Below are 23,782 nucleotides of genomic sequence, written 5' to 3' on the forward strand. Positions count from 1 at the left end.
GGAAGTGTTCTCTGACCTCATTAAGGGATCCCATCAGTACCTGATACCAGGTAGCCATGGGAAACCATGGGAAACCACGGGAACTAAAAGATAAAGTCTACAAAGGTTTAAGAAAATCTATTTTCTCCTGTTTCAACTCTTAAAACCCCAAATTTTATATTGTGACATTCTACTTGAGTTTTTGACTTTGATGATGCAGTTTAGCTACAGAATGTTATCAAGCACAGAACAGTGATACAAATTTGTAAATGAAACACTGCATGAACGAATTTATTTTTTTTTCTTCCTGATGTGTCTAACAAGCTTGCCAGGCACCTAACACCCACAGGAAATGGACACATTATGTATGTAGTGCAAGCCTACAGATGTTTCTAGGAGCACAGGAAAGGGTTAAGAAGTATTTCTATTGATTCAATTTTTTTATGTCAGAAAGACCAGATGCTCATCCTGAAATATTTATTGTATATAGAAATTCTAAAGCTCCAGTAGTAAATATGGTAAAATTATAGACATCATTTGGAGACACAATATGTATTCAGAATTTATACGTTACTTGCATGCAAAACTACAATGCTATATAGTTTCAGTAACATGAATCTGGCAATGTATTTGCAATCATCTCAGAGTATAAGAATGGAGAAGTGAAACACCCATTTCCTTGGAACCAGAGAAAAGGACAAATGAGATTAAATTACCCATGTAGACCCAAGACTGAGGAGAAGAGAATCATCACCATCATACTCTGTGACAAAGAATTAATCTTGTTGGTTTTTTTCCATGACTACCCCATGGTGCCATCTGCATATTTTTGAATAATTAGTTTCTTTGAGTATGAGTGTTAGTAATATTGTAGACAGATTAGTAACAATAGCTGTTATATTCACTGCTATATTTTCATTTCTTAAGACTTCTTGATGAAATAAGATTTTTTTTGGGGTCCTCAGATGTCTCTAAATACTCAGGGTCCAAGTGCATACAATTTCATAATGTACAAATAAAGTGGTTAAGGATGTCTTTTTACAGGTGAGAGACTAGTTTTGAAGGAATCTGTGTCTTATATGTCTTCTGACACCATCCTAATTTATTTTTCAGTAATGGAAAAAGTCAAATGGAGTCTTAAACAAAATATTGTCTTATGTATGCAGGAACTTCTAAATATTCTTTCAATACCAATTAAAATACAATAAATAAATTCTGGGCAGTAGGGATAATGTTTGAACCTATATGCAAATTTGTAGTAATATTTTTTGGTATTGTAAAGGATTAAAAATGACACAATTATTTTTTTTCAAACAGGTCATTTACAGAGTGTGTCCCCATGTCTCTTCCTCCTGTACTATATTCTGTCACATGCCATAGATTCAAAAAAAGAAGGCACGTATATTAAACAGTTGAATCTGTCTGTTTTCATTTTCTAAGTATATTTACACTAGTACTCCAAGAGTAATTATAATCTCTCTATTTTAATCTCTCCCACCATCTTTTCTCAATCACATATGACATAATTTTAAAACAACAAATCATCTCAGATTTGGGGTTTCCAAGACTTTAGAGTTCTGACTGGAATTTTCTGCAGTTTGATCAATCATTTGCTTTCTGCTTTTACTGTGGTCCTTGTGATAAAACTTAAATAATTTATCGCTTTAAGCTCCATGCTGAACTTTAAACTCATCGGCCCTCAAGGAAGACCAGCTCCCAATTTCAGAATCTAAATAGAGCAATCATTTCATAATTGCAAAGTTGAAATTATGGAAAGAAATCTTGATTAGTCATAGAAAAGTGCTCCTAGATAAATTGTTTACTTGAGACTGCGATGTGACGAATAAGATGACTGTATTTTCTCTTTGCTTGTGTGTCTTAGATATTTGTTGTTTGACATTGATTATGCTTTTAAATAGGTAATTTTTTGCATGTATTTTAACAGCTCTTTCTCTTGTTTTGCTTTTTTTTTGGGTTCACAAGATTACAGCTTTTCTACAGTTTATTAGTTATTTCCAAAGAAAATACAGCTCCTCAGGAATACTGCTTAGATAGGATAGTATCCAAAGAAATTCACCAAAAAAGTTTTAAGTGAATAGCAGTCTCACTTAATCTCAATAAATTTTTGATTAGGTTACAGAAATTTTACAACAGGAAGGGTTTTAGTCTAATCTGAAAGTTGCACGAATTGTTTGTCCCTAAATTATGTAAAATTATGCAGAAACATAAAACATGTTAACATGCTAAGTTATTGTAACTTTGCAAAATTAAAAAGAATGTCAAAGTTTACACATTCTCACTGTTAGTTTGATCTCCAAATAACTGTTTATTCCTGTAAAAAGGAGAAGATAGATTCTGAAAAAGAATATGCATAATAAGCAAAGTCTAAGTATAAAAGGAAGGTAGGTAAAACAAACTGGTGTATAACTTCATTGAGAATCTTCCCCACAAGTAAAGGAAAACTTTCTGAAGACAACAGAAATTTTATTCTGTATTTAGCAGTTTACAGGAAACTGAAATATCTACTATTTTCAAATAACAGATAAAATGTTTCTAATTTTTTTCTTTTACACGAATGTAACTTTTCCTTTTCCTTCTTTTACATGAATGTAATTTTCCACTAAGAAATTTTGATCTTAATGGTACATATTTAAGTTGATAATCTTCAGAAAATATTATTCAAAAATCCATAACACATATACAAAATGAAGCTTCATCACCAGTGGATTTTTCCCATTAAGTTAGCTATAATCCTTCTACCAGCCATTTTATATTTGCTGGTATATCCAGTAACTTGCTATCTGTTATTTATGCAGACACTACCAGTCAATACTTAGCAAATAAATACATCTTGAATTTCGTTGGGTACTGTTGGGGCTTGGTTTTGTTGGACCACATACTGATGAATCCATTATTAGCTGCTGGAGTCCTGTCTATGTGATTTTGTATTCATATAAACTTCTATTAATTTTCTAAGTAGCAGATGATTAGATTTAACATCTGACTAGCCTGATGCTACACTGATTCAATTTGAAATTTAGTGAGATCTTTTGCCTGCCAGATACTTGTTTAACATTTTCCCACTAACTCTAATTATTATTAAAAAAAAAAAGAAAAGAAAAAAGAAAGCCCACAACAGAAGGGTTTGCTTATTTGCATTCTCTAAGATAAAAGCATGATATTCTCACTCAATTTGCTGCTGCATTTGCTGTGGCCAGCATCTACTCAACCAAAATAACAACATTCTTCAGTATTTCTTTTTCTAGCTGCAAATGTGTTTTTATCTAATACTCATCAAATATTTGATTCTGAGGAACATATGTGTTCCTCAGAATCAAATATTTGATGAGTATTTCAAATTCTACATGTCATGGCATTTTCTTATTTTTAATACCAAGGTGTTAAAGAAAATATATAATTACTTAGTAAAGCATAGATTTTCAATGTTGAATGTATCAAATTTGACATCCCATATTTTGGTTAATTTTTTTGGTTGCCCTCTTTCATGGGAATGCAAAATCTAGCATTTCTTTCTCTTTCAGTCTGTTGTGTTATCTTTTATTTTTTCTGTGTCATTTCCATAATAATTCATCAGACATGTAAGCATCTGTGCTGATTTTGACTGGGGCAGAGTTAATTCTCTTCACACTGATTAATATGGGCTATGTTTTGTATTTGTGCTGAAAACAGTAAGATAATGCAGGGATGGTTCTGTTCCTGCTGGGCAGTGCCTTTGCTGCTCCCTGCACTGCCACTCTAGAGAGCAGGCTGGGAGTGAATGGGCAGCTGGGAGGGGATGCAGGCCAGGATAGCTGAGCCCCAGACCTGAGGGATATCCCACAGCACAGGGTGTCTTGCTCATCATATGAAGCTGGGGAAGACGAAGGAAGGAGAAATGTTTGGAATGATGGCACTTGTCTTCCCAAGTCACCATCACTCCTCATGGGACGCCGCTCACCTGGAGGTGGCTGAATGCCTGCCTGCCTGAAAGTGAATTAATTCCTTGTTTTGCTTTCCTTGTGTGTGTGGCTTTGGATTTCCCTAATAACCTGTCTTTGTCTCAGTCTATGAGTTTTATCACTTTTACTCTTCAATTTCTCTTCCCCCTGGTGGGGGAGTGAGGGAGTGGCTGTGTGGTCCTTAGTTGCCAGCTGGGGTTAAGCCTCAACAGCATCTCTGATCTCTAAACAGCAAACTGAGCATCTACCAGTAGAAAGTTTCAAAAGCTCTGAAAACTATTTAAGGAGCAATAGCAGTCATCCGTTATTGGCAGTCAAGAGAAAAGCTAAGAAAAGCAAGGCAATATGCTTTTAAAAACTAAGGTATGTATTTCACTACCAAAAACAATGAAACATATATTCTATATCATTAAATATAGAAAGAAAATATATTCTATATAATTAAATACATTATTTAAGTATCAACAATGCTTTTAAGTATATGAAATAGTAATTAAATAAAGTATTTTTAAAAGTAAAGTCACCTACAACTGTTAACTGCAAATATCTTTGCTTTTGAACAAAACCTTTATAGTTGTCCACAACATACTTACCTGTGCTTCTCCTCCTTCTCAGAAATCCATACTCCATACACAAATGCATACAGATTATTCAGTTTGAAGTACATCTCATGCTATTGGATTTCTATATCAAATTCCACAGCCTAGTGCTCAAGATGCAGCTCTAATGATTTTAGCATTTTTTACTGTCCCCATATCCACTGTAAAGTATCATGAATGCCACAAAAGAAAGGAGATTTTTTTCACTCCTATGTTTTTTTCCTTGCACATTACCAAAATTACATTAATCATCCCAAATAAATAAATACAAAATTTTAATATGGAAAATATGAAAAATATATGTGAAAATTACTTATTTGGATATAAAAAATATTCATTTCACAGCACTAAAAAAGAGGATATCAAACAAAGTAGGGGCAGGTCTGAGGTCAAAGCAGTTTGTTCGTACTTTAGACAGTTAGGTTCTGAAAATCTGCAAGAAAGGAGGTGTCTCAGCCTTCTGGGCAGTCAGATACAGTCCTTAACTGTCCAAGAGACATACTAAATCAGATTCAAATTATTCTGTGTGGTAATAGCCCTGTCACCTAATCTAAGTAACAGAAACCAAAGTGATCACAAATACCACAGGAGAGAGAGCCTTGAAATTCTAATGTGCTTAATCTGATGGCACATACCAAAGTCAGAAAGTGTTATTCTTCCAGTGATTGAACAGGTACAAAGGATTGAATACCAGGATTCAGGGTTGTTTTAAAAGCCCTAATCTCTGTAGAGAGTTCTTTTTCACAGTCCTTATGATAAATAAAGTCATAGGAGCATAGAAACCTTTGGGTTGTAAAGCACTTTCAAGGGTCATCTAGTCCAAGTCCTTTGTGATAAGCAGGGACATATTCAACTAGAGGACGCTGCTCAGAGCCCCATCCAACCTTACCCTGAATATTTCCAGGGATGGGACATCTACCACTTCTCTGGGCAATCTGGCCCACTGTTTCACCACCCTCACTGTAAAAAAATTCTTCATTATATCTAGTCTGAATCTAACCTCTTTTAGTTTGAAACCATTAACCTTTGTCCTGTCACCACAGGCCCTACTGGGAATGTGTTCCTGTCTTTCTTAAAAGCCTCTCTTAGGTACTGGAAGATCACAATAAGATGTCCCTGCAACCTCTAACTGAGGGGAGGGGAAAAAAACCCCAAATCTTTCTTAGTACTTCCATTATTTATTTATGATATAAATTTTACAAGAATATTTCTACATCAAGTAGACGTACAAAGTTCATCACATACTGAATTAATCACCAGTTGAGGGAGTAGATTGTCCCCCATTATTCTGCATTGGTGTGGCCTCAGCTTGACTACCATGTGCAGTTCTGGGGATCACAATAGAAGAAGGATATAAATCTATTACAGAGAGCATCTAAAGGAGGGAAGAAAAGATGTTGAAGGGCTTGAAGAGAAGCCATGTGGGGAGAGACTGAGGTCACTTGGTCTGTCCAGTCTGGAGGAGACTGAGGCGAGACCTCACCACATTCTACAACTTCCTCATGAGAGAGAGAGGAGGGGCAGACCCTGGTCTCTTTCTGTGGTGACCGGTGACAGGACCCAAGGAAACACAATGATTCTATGATTCTACTTCCACACAAAAGCATCCTACTTTCCTCAGTGTATAGCATATATTTGGGGTGGGTTTTCTGAGTTACTTTTATTTTTTTTTCCTTTTCCAGATAGAAAATAAATGGTTTTATAGAATTAAAAAAAGTTTTACATTTTTTTAAAAAGAAAATATTTTAATATTAGTACTCCACAATATTTCTTAAAGCAAAATAGCACTGTTTACATCTTACATATGAATTTAAGTTTCTGAAGATTTGAGAATTGTGTACTTAATCTGATGGATAGCATCAACAATATTTCCATGATTATATGTTTCTGATGACTCTTTTAACTGCCAGAGTAAAACTAATCTCTCATTAACACTCTCATGCATTGGCCTATTCTCACATCTGTGTTTTATGGACCCACCTATGCAACCATGCCTTTTTGAGCTTTGAGCAGAAAAGATCATATCCTAATAGCAAGTTCAAAGAATCACAAGGTCAAAAAGTCTGCAAATATTAGTAGCTAATCCGAGTGAGGATCAAATAAACTCCAAAAGAATTCTGATTATTTGGATTACACAATCATCCATGATAGTGATCAATCACTCACTTGTTATATAAACACACCTATTAATTAAACAGAAAAGTGTCAAACTAAAACTGATAAGATGAAATTCAATTACCTTGTTGAACTAGTTGTTCAATTAATCCAAAGGTTTAAAAGCATTCAGAAAGGGATTGGACATGTAACTAATAAGTGAATTCAGAGTTCAGCAATATATCGCTGATAGAATTGTTAAAGCAATACATGGGATATGAAAATCCCATAATTCAAGAAATCAAGCAATTTTTAGGCAGTGACTGAAGCTCTGTAATGTATAAATTTCATGTGTACGTTGGGTTCTGGCATAAAGATAAGACCTCCTTTTCTTTGTCTTGACCCAGGAATTTTTTCATCTTCTTTTCCTTTGCTGTCCTGCTGTTGAGGGGGAGTGATGGAGTGGCTGATGGGCTTCTGGCAGCCAGCCAAAGTCAACAGCACAACTTCTAATGTTCTTTCTTACACACAAATTCAGAACAAACAGCTTTTAAATCTCAGGAGTGTGTTAGAAAAGGATAACACTTATCTACTGAGTAATAGACAATTAAGTTCAATTCCCTTTAGTGTTTATGTTTTTAGATGTGCTTGTGTGCATTCATGTGTACATGTTGAGAAGTTAATAAAGGTGTTGAATTGCATTTGGGAGTATTGCAAGACTGGACTGCAACATCCTGGTTAAATTCAGCTTATCTTTGGTCTTTCAAATTTCTTTCTAAAGAAACAGTTACTTAGCCATTGAATCAGGAAGAAAGTAAGAAATTTAAAGGCTTTCTTAAGAGTATTCCAATTAAAATACTAATAGGAGTAACTCCTACAATTTTTATATGCCTTTTCAATTGGTTTTAAATAAATAAACAGAATTTAATAGTCTATAAAACAAAGCAAAATTGATTGAGCAGAAGTGGTCGACTAGATTTGAGTTTTACTCTCATTGAAAATAGTAATAAAAATATGCTTTGTTCAACAAGTCATTAACAAATTGACATATGATTTATGAACTAATTTAATTTTTGTCAAATGATAATTTTTTCCCTGTCAAAATGCAAAACCGCTCATGCAATCTATTATTTTAAAATAATGATCATAGGTCAAGGCTGAAATCTGTTAATTGAACAGCTGCTTTGAAGTAAACAATAAAGTACTCATCAGGTTCTGGTATGATCATTATATTCTGTACAAAACATGTTTCTCAAACCTGCCATCATCCATTATCAATGTAAAACTTTTATTATACAACTCCCCACTTTTTTTTATATCATAAGAAATGAAACAGATTTTATAAATATTTATCTTTTCTAAAGCACTCAATTTGTTTTAAGATATAAAACTATCAAGAATAACTTCAAATGATAAGTAAGAAGAACCAGATATTGCAGTACCATACAAATAGTCTTTAAAAATCTGTAGGACGTGGACTTGCTGGCTTCTTGGAGAGAAAAACTGTTAAGAACAAATATCAAGACAATAACTTTTGGAGAATTTGAAAGCATACTAGGTCCTTAAAGTAACTAGAATTAAAAAAGAAAAGCATTAAGCAAGCAGCACATATTTTTAACCTTGAGTATCATTGTGACAATATAGTTTACTGTCCTCATCTTAAAACTGGGTGAAGATCTATGATACATTTTAGCAGATCTTGGAGCTTTCAAAGCACAAAAGGAGAGGAACTTGCTCCATCCGATTTTCCCAGAGTTTTAACACTGAGTTCACACTGGTTCTAGTCATTTGCACCCTTCTCTCTGAATTTATTTAACCAGCCTGATGAAGAATTATTGCTTTAAAAATAAACCTGAGTCAATTCAGTCAGCAAAGGGAAGCATATCCTCAAAGTGGTACGCCTGATGAGTGCCAGAGCCAATGGAAGAAAGAAGGATCACACAGCCAAAGTCAGAGGAACACAGGAGATGGGTTCCCTTCTGTGAGTGACAACAAGCTCTTAGATGAGTTGGACTATCTTTTGTAACTTTGCCTCAATGTGTGAAAATAGCACAATATGGAAAGGAGAGATGCCATATTTTGCTTCTCATCATTGTAGGTGCCAGGAATTTCCAGAACAGCTTCAGCTTATACTAAATATTCTGTATCACTTTGGAATTCATCCATGAGCAAAAGGCTTGTGACATTATCACCACATTCTTTATTTCTGTTCTGGTATGGAGATAAATTTGTAGTAGTAGGTCACATAAAAGATGACCAACTATATGCATATATTTCAGAATCCATATCCTTTTTAATATGAAAAATTCAGCTTTTTAAAACAGAGTAATGACAACAAATAGAATAAAACCAACTGATTCATCAGCTAAATTAGCTGCAATACCTTAAGAAAACAAGCAAAAAAAACCTCAATGGATTTTATGCCATTCATTTTCTTCCAGAAAACTTTCACTGAGTCAGAAACAACTTACTTTTCTCACAGGCCCCTGTTCACTTTAAAAGAGAACATATAAGGAGAGTATGCCAGAAAGAGCAAGAGAGGGAAGAGAGGTGCTGGAGTAAAGGTGTCTCTCCTCCAGCACTGGGTATGTCTGTCTTTACACTCAGAGGTCTGGAGCATATGGTGTTTCAAGGCAGAGCCTGAATCCACTGCAGGGAGGAAATAAGTATGAATAAAATCTTTCTTTTTGACCACTGCAGTGAGAAATTAAACTATGAATTTCTCTGAAATGCTCTTGGAGTTTGGGTAGTTAAATAAACAATAAAACAGACAATCAAATGAAATACAAATTAGAAGAAAAGAAAACCAGTTTGTAATGGAAAATGTTTTACATTTACCCATTTAAAATTCTGGAAAAGACAGATCTAAGAAAAATGGTTATGGCACTTGAGGTGCTTTTTATCCCATCAAACCAGAAATGTGACCCTGTAATGATTTTTACAAATGCAGTGAAATAAAGGGTTTAAAGTAATGTACCTATTACATAAGTACAATTTACATTGTATATAAACATAAATAAAAAAATACAATTTTCAGTCTCATAGAAGGTAAATTATTAATTCTATATTGGTTGCTACATATGAAATACCCTAGAAAAACTTCTAGCAAGAAAATGAAAAGCATTTTTTAAGAAAAGGATACTTGAGTTTAAAATAGAAGATAAGCTCCCTTTTCCAAGGGAGAAAAATCTAAATTAAAATTTGGACTTTGAGAACATAGGAAATATAACAGAAGTGTGTCAGGTACCTTATTCTAACCTTCACTCTTCATAATCTTCTAATAATTGATTGAACATAGAAGAAAGACTTCCAAAATGAACAAAGAAATAGCAAAATCATTTCAGAAAAGAGATTTTAAAATATTCTGTTACTTTTGCTGAAATCAAATAAGAAAATCTAACTAGTGTTTGTCTTTGTATTTTGGATTGAATAATAGCTACGGACACATAAAATGCACATCTGTAAATAGTTATTGGACTGACAGGTCTACAACTAGCATTTGCCTTTTAATAAACGTGTTTAAATAAAAAGAAAGTTATAATAGAAATATGAGTCCACTTAGCTGATCTATTTTGCAATCACCAAAGGATAGGTTATCTGTGTTATCTTAGTTCCATATCAGAGCCATAACTCTGACATTAACCGAATCACCATTGACTGACATTAACAGAATCAGATAGCGAAGTAAACAAGACTTTAAAAAGGAAGCAATTGTTACTGCAAACAGGATATCTCACAAAGAAGAAAATGAGTTGGCTACCCACATTTCATTCCAAAATAAAGAGTTAGGGTTGTTACTTTTCAGAACTGTGGCTGATAAAGACAATGAAAAACCTGCATAGAAAGTTTAAAACTTTTCCATCTTCCTTGCATTTTATGGATATACACTTTATAAAAATGCTAAATTTAGCTTCTTCAAACCACTTCACATAATGCAAAGTGAGAAATCAGTTTAAAATTATTCTTTAAACAACCCATTTAACATGGCATAAAGTGAATAGGGTTTTTCAGAACATTCAAAGTTCGTCCTGCTTTGAACATTTCTTCAAATTTTACCTTTTAATTCAATGTCAAGAATGATTGGGGGCTACTCTAAATACCAATCTAAAAAGACACTTTGTTTAAGAAAACACATTTTTTACTAAAAAAACCCAACCAAACATAAAGTGCAATAAATAAATTTGTGTGATGATGTTTACAATTATTTTTTTAAAAAGCAACTCATGTTTTTGATTTGACTTCTTCATAGCTTACTACCAGCTAAAAAATTTCTTACAGCTGCATCTCATGAAACAGTGTTAAAAGCCACCTCCATGTATGTCTGGAACACATTAGCATAATAATGAAACCTGGTGTTACAGCATATTGATCAATTACTTAGCACTGTTATATACAACCAAATGTTTAGACAAAATCCTATGTCCAAAAATACACTGGGAACAAGTCCAAACAAGCAAGACCTAATTTCCCTAGATAACCATCAAGAGAACCTGAGATACAGGAACATTAAATCTACTTCACCCAAATCACACGGGAAGAGAAAATGTTTAAAACCTCTACATAAAATTGTTGAATCATGTTGAATGCAACTCCAGCTTTCAATATACACAAAGCTGAAAGCCTACCAGCATATTGCTTATTACAGGTGCCGGTATTAGAGAGACAGAGAGAAAAGTTTTCCAGGTAAAGCCATATGCCTGATGTTCTTTCTAATTAGTGTACATGTAAATACATAGAAACAAACATGCATTTGCACAAAACCTCAAAGGATTCTTTTGGCTTTCTTCAAACATTCAGGTTAAAATGAATTATGCTTTTCTTCAAAGATAATAGAAATAGTGTATTCATACAGGAACCAACTGTTCAGGGTTTAGTTTAGTAACAATATTTGGTTGTTCCAGATATATTCTGATTCAATTCTCAACTTTATAAGGTATTTTTATTGATACTGCTAACTGCAACAATACAAGGAGAATTTAACAGCTGGTTTAGGAGTTACCTTTCTGTCATGTAAACAGGTCTAACAGTTGGACAGTCCTGTAATAGAATGATACTTTCCCAAAGACTAGAACTTTCTGGGACAAGTCTATTATTGTGATGATTCTTTTCCTTTCTATAACTGAAACATAGATGAAAAACTAATGGCCACAGAGAGCGTTGGCAGGCTGTGTTATAGTGTATAAATGGCCTCCACAACAAAAATCAGCTTTTCTTCCTAGGTTGTTTCAAATGCCATGAAGCAAAGAAAAGTGAATAAATAAAATTTTGTTTCTCAGAAATGACCATACTCATCTCACTATAAAACTGGCAACTTCACTCTTCATATATAGGTGGTTACCAGTTTAAATTGGTTACCAGTTTAAATTATTTACCAGTTTATCCAAAGAAGACAGAGAATAGATCTCAGAGGCTGTAAAAGAGATTTTCTTTCATTCTATGAGAAGTAAACAAGCTAGTCCAATTTCCATCAGCCAATTCAAAGCAGCCAAACTGGCCATCCAGTTCAGAGAAAGATATGGATCCTATGGAAAGCTGATAATGGGAAAGTGTCTTCTAAGATCAGTTACCTTCAAATATAGCCAAAATTTTAGTTGGTTGCTTAGGTTTCATTTAGTTTGGCTTAGTTTGGTTTTGGGTTTGGTTTTTAAATCCTTACCACTTAACTTTAGATTTCCTTTCTAGCTAAATATTTTTTCCAAACCTACAAAAACCGTGGCTTCTTTGTAGCAATGTGAGTATAAATTCAAGTGACAAGTGGCACCTTGTCTAGACAAGCAAATTCTTTTATCAGTTTTAATTATCTACCTTTCTCTCTCTATCAGTGTCTAGAATTTTAACATCATATAAAAATATTCCTAAGAGTATAGAACAATTGATATGTTCTTTCAGCTTTGCATTTATAAGCATAGTGCCAAACATTTTATTAAATCGATGTATTTTTTTCATAAAGCAAACTTTTCAGATTTGAAAAACCTCCTCTTTTAAAATGATTTGTCTACTCAGAATCCATCTCAGAGCTAAATATCTGTTTACCAATATATTTAATTCTGTTACATTTCTTTCAATTATCTGTTTCTCTTATCTACAATTTTTTCTGTATTTCTTGTTGTGTCCCTACCAATTTTCAGTTCAAGATTGCACACATCTTCTGTTCACACAGTATTTATTTATTTTGCAGGATTTATTTTGGTTGTTTGTGCTGTGAAAATTGTCCTAGTAAGAATCATTTAGTTTACTATCTTATTGTTTTCCACTTTGGTTGCTGGTTCTTTCTTTCCTTTTTTAATGGCCTTCCTTGTCTCCTTCAATTCCTTTGGTATTTGTTCTTGTTGCTTTCTGTATCCTTATCTACTCATTGGTCTTTGTCTAGGATTTATACCTTTTTTATTTTCTCTTTCTTTGTGAGAGTATAATCCTGTTGGTTTTGTTCACTAGTCCCTAAATTCACAAATGAAATTCCTTTCTTTCTTCTCTTTCTAGGCAAATAATGGAGAAACCTAAAAAACCATGGAGCAGCTGAAGTAAAAATCACTGTGATAAGAGACTTGAAGTTGTTTCCAAAGTGGAGAATCCCTAATTTGATCCTAATCAGCTGACAGTATCTGCTCTGGTTGAAAATTTGGACAGGAAGTGAAACATGATGAAAGAAGAAAAATGTGAATTCTTAGGGCATAATAAACAGCCTGAGCTGTAAAAAATCAGAGCTATGGTTGGTAATGGAAACTTTGTGAGGTACAGTACAATATTGGAAATTTTTTGAGGTACAGTGATTCATTGTCTCCCTACCAACAAGTCCTGGTCTTCATCAATATCCGAAAAGGTGTAAACAGGAGATTGAAAAAGAAAGCTCTGTAAGTTTCAATTGTCAATGTTAGTGGTGAATGAAGACTGCAAATATTCCACCCTGACATATCTTAAAGCCCTAATAACAAAACAGTCAGAAAGAGCTTGTCTCTGACAGACTTCATCTAGAACCTCCCAGAGCTGACAGTTTTTCTCTATTTTATCAGTAGTCTGCTAACTTGAGCAGCTGTTAAATTAGTAGATGTAATCTACAGAATTAACTTGGAGTTAGATACTCCATCTGCTATTTAAAATAGCAATAATCTAAGTGAATTGATAAAATACTCTGAAAGGGTCTTTATTTGGTTAAAGAAGGAATTGTTCATATGAGAAACAACTGAATAAGACAAAAAAGAATACACATGCAAGAAGTAAAACGGATCTACATACAACAAAATTTGGATTCAGGAAGGAGAATCAACACACCCTCACGGTATTTTGCCCAGACAAGACATTGGCTCTAGCTCTGGGCACCCTGCACTACATCTTTAGTACTGTAGATCACCTAAAGGGAGAGGAAATGGGAAAAGAGAGAGCCAATAAAACAAATCTTCAAGTCAGGAAATTCTAGAAGTGGAAACCCTGATATAGCAGAAATGGAGGAAGAAGGAGGCAAAAGCAAGGCAAAAATGTAGACCTTTTTTTGACTTCTGGTTTTTATGAGAATCAGTATAAGAAAGAGTGGAACACTTGCTCTAATAATAACATAGAGTGAATATATAAAAATACATAATAGCCTAATCATTTAAAAAAAAATAAGGTAAGGAGTTTGGCTGGGAGACAGTAAAGGATCCAAGATACTTATGAATGATCATAAAGAAATATGGATGAATTTCTAATGACCAGAAGGAAAGGGTCAGGGTCAGAAAAAAACACTTACTGGAGATACCTGGCTGGTATTCTGTTAACATTGTTCTATTAACAGAACAATGTTAGCAGAATAATCTGAGATGCCTGTTTGACAGAGACTGATATCTACTGAAAGGAGAAACATATATGTGCCAGAATAAGAAATGCAAAAGCAAGCAGAATTATTAAATGAGGACACTGGAAGCTTCTGCTAGTGACAACACTTATTCTTTTGCTAGTCTTTCTTCATCAAAGTCTTGTAAAATAAATTTGACAATTTAGCAAATGAAAGATGTAAATTGCAATTCTTTCACTTTAAAAATAGAAAGATTTTAAAGGCAAAATCTAGTCTTCCAAAAATATATTTTTTGCCTTTTAAAATTGGGCATTGTTAGCAGTTAACTTAGCACTGTTTATTTTTTAAGTGAGAACACGAAATTAGGAAAGTATTCTTGATTTCACTTTGGATTTTGTTGGTGATTTTGTTTTGACTTGGTTTTATTTATCCAATTCCCTGAATGGTTTTCAATTAAAATTTAGATATAGAGAAAAGGATAGATAATTCTATGATTTCAAAGCTCTAAAATAAAAATAAAAATAATAATAATGAAAAAGTAAATTATTCAGAGAAAATTTACCATAATTTGTGATTGGTTTTCAGCTAAAACACAGTGTTAGCTCACGCTGTCAGTAATACCTGGCACATTTATCATGGAGAAACAGATATCTGAGAAGGTTTCCAGGCCAGGAGCAGGCACTGATGGGGTGCTCAGATCACCCATATGGGTGTTCTCTCACCAGGTGGGGAAATCACTCCTTCTGCTCTTTGTGTGGTCCCTGAGACCACTGAGACAGGTCCAACTCCTGCATGGTCAGACAAGACAGTTTGGCTGCTTCTTCTGGCATGTTTGATGGTTTTCCATCCCCTTCTTAGTTACTATAGCCTTGCCCCAGAGTCGAGTAAACAGAAAATTCATGCTACCTACAATTGTAGCAGTATTTAATATGAATGAACATTAAGGATAAATTGTAATTTCACATATTTTACACTCTTTTTTTTCTCTACTTTTACCAAAGTTGGACCAAAGAAATTAATTTTAACTTTACAGTCAGTATGATTCTGTTGATTAAGTACCAAATTCAAACCTTTGGAAGTACTTGAGTGAGGAGCCAATATCAAATTATATTTAACACTAGGAGCATGCTGAAATTTTAAAGATCTACTTATTAATCTACTGAAAATGCTGTTTTCTCTGAAAGGGGAGTAAATGTTAAAAATGTAGGCATAATCAGGGAGTCAGATGTTTTAGGAGAGCAATTCACCAACAGAGGAAAGGTAGCAGATGTCTCCAGTAATTTCAGTTAATTTCTCCTATTCAGCTCAGCAGGACTGATCAGGTAACCTGTACATTTAATTCTTGGTGGCCTCAGCAGGGAGTGTAGATGAAAGGATGATTTATCTCGCTTAAATACAAGAGATTAAAAACTATGAGTACAAACTCCCCTTTTAAACACTATGTTTAAAGCTTCCTTCCATTAAAGTTCCTAAGAGAAAATTAACCACGAGTCACAAGAGAAAAGATTTTAATATAATTAAATCGTTGGACACAGTGTTGTTATCAACATTTAAAAATATCTCTGCAGATACATGGTGATCTTGCAGGCTCCCAATACAAGGAAAAAAAGAAATGTATATATATTTCTTTTATATTATTTGATATGATATAATATTTCATATTGTTATATGAATATATTTATTCAGGGATCAAAAATTTCATTTTTTGGTAGTTTCTCACAACTCCATTTATATTTAAAAAAAAAATTAATAGTTTTTTTCACTTTTGCAAATGAATCACAAATTATTATACCATTTTTCTAACAGCAGAGCTTTCTAAACTCCTGTACCATGTCTGTACTTATGAGGACACACATGATGAAATTTTATGATGATTTTTACTACAACATTATGGTAGGCTAATAATTTTCTAAATAATTTTTTTTTTTTTTATTTTGTAAAATATATCGTTTGAGCTACTAAAAAATAGCTTTCTGAGCATAAACATATGAAAGGTTATTTTAGTCAACATACAGAGACAGGAATATACTGGATAAAATGCTTCAATTTAGCCAAGTACAATTGCAGAAGGGATGTATTTTTTTTCTCTGTCTGAAATAGATCTGAACTTATTTCATTGATTTCAATGCAATGTTAACTTTGTCATGAATATTTAACAGGCAAAAAAATTTACTGGTTAAATTAATTAACTAGTTAAGTACTAGTAAATTTGGAAATATATTTCCTTGGAACTGCAAACAGAGTTTGGGTATATAGTCACATTATTATTCAAATATTTAAAGCTATTTTGAATACTACACTGCAAACTCATAGAAAAAAAAAGAGTTTTAGACAACTGCTGAGTACGACACCTCTTTTCAAATTGGCATTTAATTCTAAGCACCTAACTTTAATTTCAACTGCTGACACCTCTTTTCAAATTGGCATTTAATTCTAAGCACCTAACTCCTTGATTAAAGAAAAAAGAGAAAAATACCAATATGCTTTTTGATATTTACTGGCAATATGTTGTCTTACACTCAGCAATTTCTTTTAAAGAAAGAAGAAAACAAGATATTATCCAAGTTGCAAAGTAAAATAATTGCAAGGAATAATCAAGGTTTATATTGCCATTAAGTCATCCACCTACATATGCACCATACCACTTCCACTGAGGGTGTGCTTTAAAACTAATCATGGTTTCCATGTAACTCTTCAAGGACTGACAAGAGAAGTACACAATGAAGAATTCATATAGTTAGGCCCATATCTTTTGCTTTATAGGCAAATATTAAATAATTTTCTCACAGATTCTCTTCTGCAGAGTCAGGACTCTGAGAAAACCAATAACTCTTCCTGGCCCTAACAGGCCTCAGATGGTGGCAGTGCCACCCACCGCTGTCCATGGTCCCTGGGCCTGTGTTTCAGCCCACCCTGAGGCATCCTGTGCTACTCTGTCCCCATCCCTGCTCCTGCCTGAGCCTCTGTGGTGATCCCTGCGTCCTTCTGCTGCTCCCAGCTGCTGTGCCTGGAGGGGCCCTGGGCCAGGCTCAGGCTGTGCTGGGGCTGTGCTGGAGCCTCTCGGTCCCAGCTCTGCCCTCCCTGCTCAGCCCCTGCCAGGCTGGGCCTGAGCTGCATCTCCTTGGCTCCTGCCTTGTGCCTCCGTGCAGATCTTTTCCCACCGCTCCCTAGGATAACACTTGTACAATGAATTATTTACAAGTTGCACTAAAGGCTATTTTCATAACATGCAAAAGGTTTCATCAGATGACTCCTACTGGCTTTGCAAAGCAGTTGATTTATGTGATGTTTTATTGGTTCAAGCATACCTTCTGCTAACTTCATTAAAGCATGGGATTTCTTATCACTAGTGCAAACAAAACCCTTTTTTCTCAAGCTGGGCACTCAGAAAATTGAAAACATATTTTAAGCTTAGCTGAAATGATTCTTCTTGTGCCACACACAAAAAAATGAGAAAGATGGAAAGTTGGAAAAAATGGAACAGGAGTTTTAATCTGGAAATGCAACACTTCTATCTAGAACAGGATTTGGAAATACTAGCTACTTACCAAAATAAGGACTAAACAATGTTTTTAAAAGCAATTAGAAAATCAAGCCTTGATTTTTAAAAAATTTTTATTTTGAGGGGAACTAATTGTATAAATGTGAAAGAGAGGGTACTCAAAAATCACAAATATGCATTCAGGGGGCAACAAGAAAGCTCTAAAATAGGCAGTGACATGACCCAGAAATACTCCCAACTATGAAATTTCGCCAAAAGCTTAGTTCAAATACAGGAAGCAACACTTTCTTTCTGCAAGTAAACTTTTTTTTAAGTGATTAAAAATATGATTTATAAAAAAAAAAATTGCATAAAGTTCAGAGTTTTAAGTTATTCTGTATTTATAGTTTGAAACAGAGATTATAATGTGAAATAAACTAAATCAAGCATACAGCAAAAGATGCAAGTGAAATACTGGCTACACTTTCCATAGTAGTCATATCTGACATGCTTCTTTTCCATTTATTATTGTTTATCTGCCATTTAAGTTCCAGGTAAATCAGTTAAAAGCTGTTGAGCATTTGCTGAAGACATGCAATGTAGTTTCAATAAGATTTAATTCTGAGGAGACCAATTAGACAAAGTACAAAACTGGATGAAGAGGGAGTCAAAGGTGATTAGATTCACAAATACTTGAACTGCAAAATCATTTCATTCATACAGACAGTTATTCCACAGTATTAAAGTAAAAAACAGAAGTAGTGGCCTTGTCTATCCAAGACAATTTTTTTAGCTGTCTATTTGTGTATTTGTTCAAATACATGTGTAATCCCCTGAAAATATTTTTGCCTGTTACAAAATTAAAGGGAGGGAGAAAAATGTAATCTGATTACACTTTCGTTCATGTCACTAAGTAAAATGTCAAAATACATTGTCATGCTAGAAGGATGGTTTCCAAAAGCAACTGTTCCTCAGTAAAACTTCACTTATTTGTAAAAAAGAAAACTTAAGGAAACATCCCCTTGCTAATTACTACAGCAACCTGAGAAAATAAATGTCACTATGAAAATTTTAGTAAAGCTTGCGTAATTTCACTGTCATGCTTTCCAAATTTTAAAGCCAATTCTCCACTCACAAATGTGTACTATTCTTCCACACCCACATTCTGAAAAGATCTTGTAAGTCTTGCAAAAGTAGTCTATTTCAAGCTCTATATTGAGGCTTAATCATCTTTTCCTTTTTAAGGGCTGACTGATTCTTTTCTCTTCTACATAACTTCTTACACTGTTCTTCACCAAAATCTAATGGCATCCTAAGTATACAGTACTGAAACATTTCAGCATGACAGGTGCCTTGACTTTCTTCTAAGATATTAAAAATACATATTCTAAAGATCCAGCATTGAAGAATTAGTTTAATTTCAAAAGAATCTTGCACATATATATCTACAAATGCATACATAGCTGTCTATATATCTATGTATTGATGCATATATATGAATGTATGTGTTCACATAAATATATATAAACTTTTCAGCAGCTTGAACAGGACATAAAGAAAAATAGTTCTGCCTTTCCAAGATATTATTTTCATCTTCCTTTTAGCCCACTAACTATCATCATCTGCTTTCCCTGATGTTTATTTAAACTGTAACTCAGTAAGGACCACTGGTTCCTAACTGGTATCATAGTTTTATTCTTTGCTTTGAGCAGAACATTGTTCACATAATCCTTGAGATTGCAGTTTAGAGTAGATTCACCAACCAAAGTTTCGACTGACAGTGAGGGCCTATTCAGGCTCCAAAGTTTGAGAAAATCTCAGTTTTATATTTTGAGGAGTGAATAGAAAGGACAAAAACTTGTGGAAGACAACTCTCAAATCTTTTATCTGTGGGTTCCCTCTTTCCTGCAGCTGATATCAGAATTGCATGCAAGCATTCATGAAACAGAAATGAAAACACAGAAGTACAAAGGAAAACAATTTCATTAGAGATGCATCTCTCTGCATCTGCTGACTGCTAAACATTTAAGAGAATTTATATCCTGCACAAATTTCAGATGTAGAATTTTACTCTTCTAATTTTCCTGTAGTACCAAGTTACATATTCCTTTTAGTGATCAGATGCCAGATTGTTATGCAATAGTTTAAAAAAAAACATTACCAGTGTATCAACACTTTCCATAAAATATTATGAAAACACATCCCTTTCTTTGAGCAACATCATGCAAAGTAAAATGAAACTGGATGTTCCCTGATTAGGAAGAGGTATTTCATTTTTTATCACAGGAAAAAATCATGGAATGGTTTGGTTTGGAAGATCACCTAGTTCCAACCCCACTGTCATGGGAAAGGACACCTTTCAGGTTACACAAAGCCAAGACTTTTCTGGGCAACTTGTTCCAGTACCTTACTGCATTCTACATACAGGATTTCTTCCTCATATCCACCCTTGGGATAGATCCAAAGAATTTTAAGAGGTTAGAATTGACCTATAAGATCATTTAGTTCCACCCCCTGCAGGAACACCTGCCAGTAGACTGGGTTGCTCAAGGCCTTATCCAACTGTCTTTGAACACTTCCAGGGCTGGAGCATCCACAACCTGTTCCAGTGCCTAACCATTCTCACAGTAAAAAATTTCTTCCTAATATCTGACCTGAATTTCCCCTCTTTCAATTTGCACCCGTTCCCCCTTGACCTATCACTACAGTTCCTGATGAAGAGTCCCTCTCCAACTTCCCTGTAGGCCCATTCAGATATTGGGAGGTTGCAAGTCTCCACAAAAACTTCCCTGCTCCAGGGTGAACAGCTCCAGCTTTCTCAGCCTGTCTTTGTAGGGGAGGTGCTCCAGTCCTCGTCTGTGTTCCAGGCTCACATCCAATTTTTCATCTACGAATATCCCCAAGTCTTTCTCTGCAGGACTGTTCTAAATTCATTGATCCAGTAGTCTGGATACTGGGAACTGACCAGGATGCTGCACTTGGCCTCATCCCATTGGCCCACTCGTCCAGCCTGCTGATGTCCTCTGGACAGCATCCCTCCCCTCAAGCAAGTCAACTGCGTCGCTCTCATTGGTGACATCTGCAAACTTGCTGAGGCTGCACTCACTTCCACTGTCCACATCATTAGCAGAGATATTGAGTAGTACTTTTCTGAATACAGACCCCCTGAGGGACACCATTTGTAGCTGATTTCTAATTGGAGTTTAAGCAGTTGAATGCAATGTTTTGGGTATGGCCACATGGCCACTGTGTTATTCATCAGACAGTCCACCCAATCAAATACAAATTTCTCCCCTTTAATAACAAGGATGTTGTGTGGCGATGCCAAAGGCCTTACAGAAGTCTAGGCAGATGACAAATTGACTTACAGAAGTTAGATGGTAGTAAAGATAACTAGCAAATGTATGAGTAATGTATCTATTGGTATTGTAGAATTATTATGTATTCCTTAAGCTGCAGCCTTCCAGAACTGAACATCTGGGCTAAGACTGAAGTTGGCTCTGATAGAAAATGATCTGTGGCACATCACACTCTTGATAAAGGGTTTACTTTTGTAACCCCTTTTTTAGATGTTCATATACAAACACACACACACACACATACACACAAATTACCTAGTCTATCTTAATTGTTTCCTGATAGCTATAAAAAGCCCCCTGTTTCAAAGACTACAAAAGTTCCACTGTTACTAGACCATGTAAACTGAGACCTCCACAAACTCATATTCACTTTATATTAAATGTATATATGCTCATATGCTTCTTAATTAATTATGTTTGGTTGAGACCAATTTTATGAGGGCTAGATTAATTTCAGCGATTACTTTAACTAGAATTAAAGCACGATATACATTTTGACACCTGATAAATTAGAGGAAGCACACCTTAAAGACTAAGAAAGTATCCATAATTAAAAAACATTAGCTTTAACTATTTTATCAATTATTTTTTATTACCACAAGTGATATTTTAATAATATTTATTCTTTACCTTGTCCTAAAGTTTGCAGGGTGAGGATGCCCATCATATAATGACAAATAATCATATTCTTCTTCTAGAGCAAAAGACTGAAAGACAATCTGTATTCTGTTTCTTTCTTCTGCTATTATAACCCAGGTACAGTTTGCACCATTTGGATATCCATATGGGAAGCCAGGGCTTTCTATAGTGCCATTGAGTCCTTTTAAAGTTCCACCACAGGTATAAATAAATCCTAAAAAAAGATCAAGGAAAAAAAGTTAGTAATCCATTTTTATATCAACCTTCAATAGAATACATCACTAGAAAAGTATCAAAATATTTTTTTAGCAACTACTGCATTTAGAAAGGTAAAGCCCATGGTTTGTACAAATGCTGGCCACTTAATGCAAAACAATCCCACCTACCTAACAAATGTGTTTTCCATACTGTTTATCTAAGGACATATGGTAGAATCTCTGAAAATAAACATAACAACATCTATGACTAAATTTGTTTGCTTATGAAGCAAAGTATTCACATCAATTCCCTTTTTTTTGTCAAATGGAAGAGTAAGTAAGTCTCTTTGGATACAGGTCTGATACAGGTGAAACCTATTAACCTTGTGCTTTTTCTCCATGCATTTTGGCTCTGTAAAAGACTGAAAGTCTATTTATATTGAACAAGCTTTTCCCAGTCAATAACTCTGGGTTATGAGAACTCTGTACTTAAGGGCTCAACCTCAAATAGCCATGTGTTGCCCCACTATATCATCTCATATAAATATTAACAGTTTACATGTTTTTTCTGACCCTATGTGGATGTAATTTAACTGGAGCAATCAGGTGGGGCCCCAGAGCTGCTCCCTCACACAGCACATCCACACTCCCCATAGTCGGATGGAGGAAAGAAGAGTAACAGTGAAAAAACTTGTGGGTTGAGACAAAGACAGTTTAATAGGTACAGCAAAAGCTGTGCATGCAAGCAAAGCAGATGAAGGAATTAATTGGCTGCTTTGGCAGGAGGGTTTTCAGCCACCTCTGGGAAAGCAAGGCCTGCATCAGGCCTAATGGTTACATGGGAAGACAAAAACCATAACCTTGAACATGGTCCCTTCCTCCTTCATTCCATTAGTGTGGCCCCTTCCTCCTTTTTTCCACCAGTTTTTACCACTGAGCATGCTGCCATATGTTCTAGAATATTCATTTTATTGGTTGGGGTTATCTATGTCCCATCTGTGTCCCCTCCCTCCTTCTTGCCCATTCCCAGAAGTATAAGAAGCAGAGGAAGCCTGGATGGTCTGTAGGTGCTGATCAAATGTTCAGCATTGTTTTGGTCACAAACCTAAAACATAAGACCATAGGATCTACCATGAAAAAAATTAAGACTATCCCAGCCAAATTCAGTACAGTGGGTCAAAGCTGAAAAGTTGTTCTGCTGATAGATCCTTTTTAAAATGAACTTTGTAAGTGTCAGAACTACATTCAAACCCTAACTTTTCTTGGACTATAAAAAATTTCCTTTGAATATAGAAAATCCATTTCCTTAGAAAAATAAGAGAACAAGAATAATTATAAAAAGGCCTTTCCCAAGTCACTGTGCACTGGTAGGGCAGGTCCTTTTCTATAACTTTGTTTCAAGTTCTAATGCTCAGTCATGGCAGTTTTAACACTTTTGGGACTTTAGAATATTTTTTTATTTTCCACCAGCTTTGTAGTCTGAATGTAGGTCTACATCCCCTCTCCAGACTTTCTGCTGTCTTATCCCTTAAATACTAGATCAGCTTTCCTGCTTTGCCTTTTACACCCCTGAAACTCCTTTTCCCCAAGAATGCTCAGAGCAAGCCTCCTCTTGCAGTGGAGGGATTTCATCTGAGAGAAAGCACAAAGCAGTGAGTTGCTCTTTCACAGCAACATGATGTACACTTCATAACAAACTACAAACAA

At 34.8% G+C, this 23,782-nt stretch overlaps 1 protein-coding gene across 4 annotated transcripts in view; it reads right to left on the minus strand.

Annotated features, from left to right (window-relative positions):
- CSMD3 (CUB and Sushi multiple domains 3) overlaps positions 1-23,782 on the minus strand; it is a 586,421-nt gene that overhangs the window by 485,541 nt on the left and 77,098 nt on the right. For all 4 annotated transcript variants that reach the window (XM_054290025.1, XM_054289307.1, XM_054288554.1 and 1 more), the window contains exon 2: positions 21,870-22,092. In XM_054290025.1, coding sequence (XP_054146000.1) covers positions 21,870-22,092 — 223 coding nt within the window. The remainder of the gene's footprint in view (positions 1-21,869; positions 22,093-23,782) is intronic.

This window comes from Melozone crissalis, unplaced genomic scaffold (genome assembly GCF_028551555.1).
Source record: "Melozone crissalis strain CALT ecotype California unplaced genomic scaffold, PUWL_Pcris_2 ptg000002l_1, whole genome shotgun sequence".
In the NCBI taxonomy this organism is placed as follows: domain Eukaryota; kingdom Metazoa; phylum Chordata; class Aves; order Passeriformes; family Passerellidae; genus Melozone; species Melozone crissalis.